Source organism: Myotis daubentonii, chromosome 9 (genome assembly GCF_963259705.1).
Source record: "Myotis daubentonii chromosome 9, mMyoDau2.1, whole genome shotgun sequence".
Classification (NCBI taxonomy): Eukaryota; Metazoa; Chordata; class Mammalia; order Chiroptera; family Vespertilionidae; genus Myotis; species Myotis daubentonii.
In genome coordinates, this window is record NC_081848.1 from 84142499 (window position 1) to 84151387 (window position 8889).

The window sequence follows — 8889 nt, forward strand, 5'->3', positions numbered from 1 at the left end:
TATTAGCGCCATTGAAACGAGACCGTTTATTAAAAATCAATATGTTAAAAAAAATCAATGTTTTTATGACTTTTTAGAGGGGGAGAGAGAGAAACATCGATGAGAGTGAGACATCGATGGACTGCCTATTGCATGCCCCTCCTGGGGACCGAGCCTGCAACCCCCGGGGCATGTGCCCTGACCAGGAATCAAACCAGTGACCTCTGAGTGCGCCGGACGAGGACGAGGCTCAATCCTTTGAGAATAGGGCTCGGCAAAGCCCCAGACACAGCTGTAACCGGGTCCCCTGGGCGGGGACACAGGGAGTGTGTGCGAGTCCTGGGGTGGCCCCGGCGGCCTCCTGGAGCAGCGCCCAGGTCTACGCCACCACAGGGGCCAAGCCGATCCTATTGTTGGCGCGATCGAAGACGGTGAAATAGAGTCGCAGGAACACATCCCCCAGGATCCAGAGGCTGGAGCTGCCTGAGGTGTCGATGTCCAAGTTGCTGAAGCAGATGCCGGTCTGCTCCTGGAGGGGAAGGACGTGCAGCCCTCAGCCGCGCCCTCGCCGCCCGCCACCCCATGGCACAGCTCCCGGGTGCCTCCAGGGCTTAGAGCAGCGGTTCTCAACCTGTGGGTCGCGACCCCTTTGGCAGTCGAACGACCCTTTCACAGGGGTCGCCTAAGACCATCCTGCATATCAGATATTTACATGACGGTTCATCACAGTAGCAACGTGACAGTGATGAAGTAGCAACGGAAATAATTTTATGGTTGGGTCACCACATGAGGAGCTGTATTTAGGGGGCCAGAAGGTTGAGAACCACTGGTGAGAGGCTTCCAGTTGCTCTCTCCGTGGCTGCCCCACGCCCTCTGGGCACGCCGTGGGGACCGGCATTTCTCCAGCCCGGTCACTGGGCAGCTTTATTCATGTCAGCGTCTAACCGCCCTGCAAAGGGGGAGCTGGGTACCCCATTTCACAGCCAGGGAATTGGGGCCTAGCAGGGGGCGTTTGCACCCCAGGGCTAGGGTGACCTTATGATTTATCACCCAAATCAGGACACTTCGAGATGGGAAGGGAATACAGCCCATGATTACGGGGGGCCACTGGGGCTGTCCCCAGCCAGGCCTAGGGTCCCTCCTCTTTGCCTGTCTCTGGGGTTACCGCCTACGTTCCAGCCCAGCGGTCAGAGCGCCCTGGTTGACCTGACGCTGCCTGAGGGCGAGGCCATTAGCGAGCTCCCCTGGCCCCGGCACCAGCGCTGAGCTGGCACGGGCGGCCGCTCTGCATTTTTCCGTGGCTGATGGATGCCCAGATACTCTGCTATCAAGAGGCTTGTGCTGCCCTGACCAGCTTGGCTCAGTGGATAGAGCGTCAGCCTGCAGATGAGGGGTCCCATGTTCGATTCCGGTCAAGGGCATGCACCTTGGTTCCAGGCACATCCCTGGTAGGGGGTGTGCAGGAGGCAGCTGATCAATGTTTCTCTCTCATTGATGTTTCCAACTCTCTATCCCTATCCCTTCCTCTCTGTAAAAAATCAATAAAATATATTTTTCTAAAAAAAGAGGCTTGTGGGAGGCGCCCTCCCAGCCAGGGCTGCTGGGCAGCATCGGCAATGGCACGGCCTGGCCTCCAGGGGGCCGCTCTGAGCCACGGCCACACAGGTCCCTCCAGCCCCAGATCTGAGAACCAGCCCCCAGGGCAGCCCCTCACCCTCCGGATGTAGGCGCTGGCTGGCACTGGGTATGTGACGTTGTTTATGGTGAAGACGATGTCAGGCAGGCTCTGGACGTCATCGCAGCTGACGACGTACTGTGTGAGAGAGAGGGAGGGGGGTTGGCCCTGCGGGTCCTTCTGTGTGTGGGGAGCCCAGGGTGACCCCGGGGCGTGACCCCTCACCTCGCCGGTGCTGGTGGTCCAGGTGTGGATGCTCTTCAGAATGTTGAGGACGGGGGAGAGTGGGCCAATCACCAGCGAGGTCCCGGTATCCATGACGGCCTGGCAGCCGTCGGGACAGGCCACGACCATCCCGTTCATGGAGATGCTGAGGGACAAAGCAGGCACCAGGGTCACCCGTGGCCTCTCCCCCCGCGGCCCTCCCAGCTGCCTGCAGAACAGCCTGCAGCTCCTGCCGTCCTGTCTCCCTGTGTCGGCCACACCGACCTTCCTGGACGGACTTCCTCGCAGGTCTTGAATGCATTGTGCTCTCGGTGCCTCAGGGCCTTGGCACGTGCCATCACCCTTCCTGGACCCACCCTGTCCCCTTTGTCTGGCTGATTCCTCCTGTCCTCCAGGGTCCGGATCAGTCGCTACTTTTCCAGGGAAGTGTCCCCCGAGATGAGATCAGGCCCCTCTCCTCCCCAGACTGGACCGGCAAACCCTCCTGGTGTCCAACACGCACGGGCTGGGGACTCCCGATGGCTGTGACACCGTCCCTCACGCCCGTCCCTCACGCCCTCAGCCCTACGGAGGGACCGTAGGGCTGGCTGGGGACAGCCCCAGTGGCCCCCGTAATCATGGGCTGTATTCCCTTCCCATCTCGAAGTGTCCTGATTTGGGTGATAAATCATAAGCTCACGTGTCTGCCCTGCTAGTCGGGAGAGCAAGCTGTGCCCTGCGTGCCCCCTCCAGTGCCTGTGCCCAGCGCCCAGCGCATGCTCCACTGTGTTTGCCGAGGGAATGGCAGGGCACGTGAAGGAAGGAGGGTCAACTGGAGACACGGACCTGCTGTCCGGCCAGTGATGAAAGCCACACGGTAAAGACGGAGGTTCCCGGGAGCAGAGGCTCGGAGAGGAGGCAGGGAGTGTGTTGTTCCCCCCCTGCCTCGCGCCGCCCCCCCCCCCCCGGCCCCTGGACGGTGGACGCCTGGGCCGGCCCAGGGCGCGGGACGTGGGCTCTGGAGCACAGTTTAGGCCTCTGTCTGACAGTATCACGGGGCCCCCTCAGTGATCGCCCCTGGTCTCAGCCACCCCAGTCCCCGCTCATGGTGTTGGAGACGCAGGCCCAATCCCGGTTCCCTGGTCAGGACCCCGGTCAGGGCGGTTATGAACCCGTGGTGGGGTGCGTGCCTGTGTCTGTCCGAGTGTGTGCGTGGGCACTGTGCCTGCAGGTGCGGCTGCCACTGGCGTGGCCCTCAGCGGGGGGTGGGGGGTGCTTACCTGTCCACAGTGACCTGCCAGAAGCCCTGCATGCTCACCGGCACCCACTGGAGCTCGCCCCGGTAGTAGGAGTGATCCACGCCGCCAAACATCACCACGCTGCCCTTCTCCTTGTTGCTGGGGGCGGATGGAGGGGGTTCTTGTGAGGGGAGGACGGTGGGTGGCGCCTCTCCAGCTCAGTGACCGAGGGTGGCACTGGCCAGCGGCCACTTAGCCACACAGCACAGGGCCCCCGCGGAGCAGGCACTGCCGTGACCCCCACTGTTCAGAAGGGACCTGGGGCAGGGGCACCGAGCTCGGGCCAAGGTCAGTCCCCTGGCTACTGAGGAGCGCAGCCCAGCTGTGAGCTTGAGATTCTGGCTGGGCTTGGGCTAGATTGTCAGCATGTTGGGCTTCGCCGGCCACGCGACCTCTATGCCAAGTGCTCATGCTGCCATTGTAGCACAGAAGCAGCTGCAGACAGGATGTGACCGAAGGAGCAGGGCTGTGTTCCAATAAAACTTTATTTATAAAAGCAGGTGGCGGGCCACATTGGCCGAGGTCTACTAGTTGCTGACCCCCCGACTAGGCTGCCCCTCAGGAAAGAGGGGAGGCCAGGTCGTCTACCATTTCTCAGGTGACTGAAGGCTTCCGGGCAAAGGGCCTGCCCAGCCAGGCTGACCTGCTCAGGTGGGAGGAGGCTGACCTGCTCAGGTGGGAGGAGGCTGACCTGCTCAGGGAGGAGGCTGACCTGCTCAGGTGGGAGGAGGCTGACCTGCTCAGGTGGGAGGAGGCTGACCTGCTCAGGGAGGAGGAGGCTGACCTGCTCAGGGAGGAGGCTGACCTGCTCAGGTGGGAGGAGGCTGACCTGCTCAGGGAGGAGGCTGACCTGCTCAGGTGGGAGGAGGCTGACCTGCTCAGGTGGGAGGAGGCTGACCTGCTCAGGGAGGAGGCTGACCTGCTCAGGTGGGAGGAGGCTAACCTGCTCAGGGAGGAGGCTGACCTGCTCAGGTGGGAGGAGGCTGACCTGCTCAGGTGGGAGGAGGCTGACCTGCTCAGGGAGGAGGCTGACCTGCTCAGGTGGGAGGAGGCTGACCTGCTCAGGGAGGAGGAGGCTGACCTGCTCAGGTAGGAGGAGGCTAACCTGCTCAGGGAGGAGGCTGACCTGCTCAGGTGGGAGGAGGCTGACCTGCTCAGGGAGGAGGAGGCTGACCTGCTCAGGGAGGAGGAGGCTGACCTGCTCAGGTGGGAGGAGGCTGACCTGCTCAGGGAGGAGGAGGCTGACCTGCTCAGGGAGGAGGAGGCTGACCTGCTCAGGGAGGAGGAGGCTGACCTGCTCAGGGAGGAGGAGGCTGACCTGCTCAGGGAGGAGGCTGACCTGCTCAGGTGGGAGGAGGCTGACCTGCTCAGGGAGGAGGAGGCTGACCTGCTCAGGGAGGAGGAGGCTGACCTGCTCAGGTGGGAGGAGGCTGACCTGCTCAGGGAGGAGGAGGCTGACCTGCTCAGGGAGGAGGAGGCTGACCTGCTCAGGGAGGAGGAGGCTGACCTGCTCAGGTAGAAGGCGAAGAGGTTCTCAGGCACGAGGCCTTGCTTCCACAGGCTGTCGAAGACCGGGGTGGTGTCCTTGAGGGCGATGGTGGGGTAGGCCAGGCCCAGGATGCCGTCGAAGGCCGCGAACTCCAAGGACATGCTGGACTCCGTCCTGCTCAGGCCGAATGCCTGGGATTTGCAGACAAGGTCCCCGACCTGGGGGGAGAGGGTGGCCTCATGGGAAGGTTTGGGACGCGGAGCTGGGGCTGGGCCGGGGGCAGGTGGGTGGGGCGATGCCACCAGCACCCCAGGGATCAGCTGAGGTGTGGCTGCGCCTGGAGGTGCCCGAGCAGCACCCACTGTGCATTGCCGAGGAGTCCCCCTGACACCCGCCCTCCTGCTGGCACCACCCCAGGTGGTGAAATACCCTCATCCCTCTGTACGGCTGGGGCGCCGGGGGCAGAGTGGGCCAGGCGGTTCCCCCGCAGGCCCATGAGCAGAGAGCGGGGTCGTCTTGTGTTTGGCGTTCCGGGATCTGGTGGCAGAAACCCAGTGAATTCCCTGCGATTCACTGTGGATTCTGCACCCCAGGTGTACACAGGGCCGCCGAGTTCTTGTGAAAAGACTGTATGGAGCCCTGGCCGCTTTGCTCAGTGACTAGAGCGCCGGCCTGTGGACGGAAGGGTCCCGTGTTCAATTCCGGTCAAGGGCACATGCATGGGTTGTGGGCTCGATCCATAGGGGTGTGCAGGAGGCAGCTGATCCATGATTTTCTCTCCTCATGGATGTTTCTATCTCTCTCTCCTTCTCCCTTCCTCTCTGAAATTAATAAAAATATATATTTTTAAAAATAAATAAAAATGGGTTTGCCCTCACCTCTCCCTGCTCCCAGCAAAATCAGCCTTCAGCTCACCATGGGGCAAGAGCTGCAAATGCCCGTCTCCCGTGCCATGACCCGCTCGCTGGGTTGGCTACTCGGGGAGCTGTCAGCCGGGCACTGTCTCCCCGAGGCAGACGGCCAGCTGCTGCGGCACTTGAGGTTTGGCCCCGTAAGCAGTGGGCAGAGGTCGCCAGGCCCCGCCCCCACTCACCCGCACGTCGTCGTAGCCGAGCAGCCCGGTCATGCTGGCGGACCCGTACAGCAGCCAGATGGGCCGGTCCGTGCTCTGGAAGGTGGACGACCTCCGAGGGTTGAAGGTTTTGTGTGTCACTGCAGACGGAGTGCAGGGGTCAGTCAGCTGCCAGAGCTCATGGGGTAAGGGGGGTGGGAGCAGGGGCGGGAGCCGCAACAGGGCCCAGGCACTCACCACAGGCGGGACTGGAGCAGTAGATGGAGGGCACCCACAAGTCCGCTGAGCCCGTGTCAAAGACGACCTTGAACTCCTGAGGGGGCGTTCCAATGCTGATGGTGCCAACGTAGTACATCTGCCGGCGGGGGCGGGGGCTTATGCCAGGCCAGGTTCCCGTGTCACGCCTGGTCCCCAGGTGCCGGCCTTGACCAGGGCGTCCCGGGTCTGCTGGAATCGCTTTCCCACCACCCCACCTCCATGGCCGCGGCTCAGGCAGTGCCTTCATTGGAAAAGTTTCCCATTTTCCCCTGTAGCTCTGTGAATCCACAGCCTTCACGGCCCCGTTAGAGTGCTCCCTCCTCCGGGAAGCCCTCCGAGGTCACCCCGGACCCTGACTCCCAACTCAGCGCCGGCTGTGTCACTATCACACAGGCGGCCCTTTAACTGGCGTTTATCTTCTTGCAGAACAGGCCAGACGCCCTGTGATCCAGAGCCATAACCACACTGTTGGTGTTAATAGCCTCCCATGCTGGAGGGGCTCAGGCACTCTGCTGGGGTCATTCTCGGGGCTGTGGAGGCTGAGCGCCCTCGGCCTGGGGCGTCCCCGTTAAGGCAGCGGTTTTGTTCAGAAGGAGCAGAATGTGTCCAACCAGCACCTGGTTTGCAGGTGCCCAGCGCCGGATCCTGGGCGCCGGATCCTGGGCACCGAGATGGAGTCAGCCTGCCGCCTGGTGATTGCTGGACCCAGTCATCACAGACCAAGAGCTGAGGGTGCGAGTGCCTTCTCCCCTTTGCTGCCTGCAGGAGCCCCGCCCCCACGTCCTGGCTGCCACCCCGGGTGGACCCCAGTGCTCGGCCAGCACTAGGGAAGGCTGTGCACTGCGCCCCCACACTCACGTCCAGGTAGTTCCTCATGGGCTGGACGGTGACGCGCGGCTGGCGCAGGAGCTTGTTGGCCTGGCTGTAGGCGTGCCGCTGGAGGTGGTCTCTCAGCAGGTCCCTCTCCCGCAGGCTCTCCCGCATGGACTTGATCTTCGTCAGAGGGACGCTTCCAGCGGGAAAAGACAAGAAGTAAGACAGCAGCTCCCCACCCGCCGTTCCATGTGGCCGCCGCGCCTGGCGGTGGAGCCGCACCGTCTTTTCTGAGGATTTCACAGGCCATCTGATGAGGGCGGGCGCCCAACCAACGCAGGGAAAGGCCGGACCATGGGCCCAGGTCTGAGCACAGGGCGGGTTGCAGCCTCAGGGAGGCCACAGGCCCGTGCGGAGCCTCCGTTTCCCCATCGTAAAGAAGTGGGGTGACAGCAGGCCTCCCATGGCGGGTTTGGGGTTTGAGGGCGAGGATGGACCGAAGGCCCCTGACGGAGGGACCCGGACCCGGAGCCCGTGCTGTCGCATTGTCATCTCACCGGCTCCCTCTCCAGGACACCCTGGCGGGAGCGGAGCGGGATCCCTCCTGTTACTGGAGGAACCTGAAAGGCAGGGGGTGCGTGACCTGGCTGCGGCCACCTGCTCCTTAAGGCAAAACCGGGCCCCGGAGGGTCCCTCCCGGCCCTTCTCCAGGGTCAAGCGGAGGGGAGGCTGGAGGCGGCCGGAAGCAGGAGATGGGGAAGACATCCAGAGGACAGAGGAGCAGGCAAGAACCAAAACAGAGGGGAAAACCCACGGCGTTCTGCACCTACAGAGACATCGGAAGAGACGGAGAGACAGGAGAGAGACACAGAGGTGGAGACACGGGCCCACAGAGATGAGGGAGAGCAGGGAGGAGACCGAGCAGCAAATGGGAGGGAAATGCTGTCCCCCGACAGGACCAGCCTTACAGCCGCCCAGGGGGTGCCCTGAGCAATCCTGGGGGCACCATCCTCACAGGGGCAGCCTGGCGCTGTGGAACCCCCAGACCTGCCCCAGGACCCCGGCCCCACAGTGCACGTGGCAAGCTACTCATCAGTACATGGAGACGTGGCCCTGGCCAGTGTGGCTCAGTGGACAGAGCGTCCGCCTGCGGACCGAAGGGCCCCGGGTTCGATTCCGGTCAAGGGCACGGACCTCGGTTGCAGGCTCCTCCCCGGCCCAGGCCCTGGTGGGGGCTTGTGCAGGAGGCAGCCCATCGATGTCTTTCTCTCACATCGATGTTTCTCCCTGTCTTTCCCTCTCCCTTCCATTCTCCCTAAAAATCAATGGGAAAATATCCTTGTGTGAGGATTTATAAAAATAAAAATAAAAACTAATTGGAGATGCGGACCTGACGACAGGGAATGATTGCATTCCCTTCTCCACCCCTGGGCGGTGGAAGGATCAGGGGACAGTGAGAGCGAGGCCGGGACAGGTGTCCCCATACTCACGTCACCAGGCACTCGGACAGGGCCACCAGGCTGAGGAACCCGATCCACCTCATCGTGCGTTCTCCCCGCGTCACGTCCTCCGGAAGGCTCGGTGTGGAGGGTGCGGCGAGGGGCCAGCGCTGCCCATATATACGCTCTGACCTGCGCCCGATCCCCTGGGAGGGCTGCTGATGGCCCCGATAAAAAACTAACCTCCCGATAAGATCTTTATTCCCATCAGCTTCCGGATCGGGGGAGAGGGGAAGGACTTAGAAAAATTCGGAATACAGAGATCTCTATCGTCATCTCCTCCTTGGGGCATGGCTGGGGGACAAGCCCAAACCACATGACCTCGGTGAGAGTGGGGAGATGCGTGCTGGCCTGGAGGGAAAGCTCGCTCATCATGTCATAACGTAAGTGCTGGCGACCACGCTTGGCATCCTTGGTCTCATGTCCTCCTCGTAGCCACCCCGTGAGCTGCGCATCGGGGAGGAGCGTGCTGGGAGGAATGGGGGTCCCCCGGCAGAGGGAAGACAGCGGCGAGCCCACTGGCGTAGGAGTGGCTTTAGGTGATGGCAGCGTGCAGGCCAGGCCAGGGCCCCTGAGCTCAAGGCCCAGAGAAAAGGGACCGG

At 62.6% G+C, this 8889-nt stretch overlaps 1 protein-coding gene across 1 annotated transcript; it reads right to left on the minus strand.

The window, feature by feature from the left end:
• Positions 1-248: 248 nt before the first annotated feature.
• Positions 249-8580, minus strand: LOC132242349 (pepsin A-5-like). Its single transcript, XM_059711251.1, has 9 exons — positions 8279-8580; positions 6834-6984; positions 5955-6072; positions 5739-5857; positions 4664-4863; positions 3139-3255; positions 1880-2024; positions 1694-1792; positions 249-508 (listed from the first exon to the last, which is right to left on the minus strand). Exons 1-9 carry the CDS (start codon positions 8329-8331, stop codon positions 359-361), a joined length of 1152 nt encoding a protein of 383 aa, XP_059567234.1. The 5' UTR covers positions 8332-8580; the 3' UTR covers positions 249-358.
• Between the last annotated feature and the right edge of the window lie 309 nt (positions 8581-8889).

Coding starts and splice junctions, on each gene's coding strand:
- LOC132242349 (XM_059711251.1), bottom strand. CDS start 8,331: ATGAGGTGGATCGGGTTCCTCAGCCTGGTGGCCCTGTCCGAGTGCCTG. Junction 6,985..8,278: donor CTGTCCGAGTGCCTGGTGAC/GTGAGTATGGGG, acceptor TCCCGCTGGAAG/CGTCCCTCTGACGAAGATCA. Junction 4,864..5,738: donor TCGGCTACGACGACGTGCGG/GTGAGTGGGGGC, acceptor CTCTCCCCCCAG/GTCGGGGACCTTGTCTGCAA.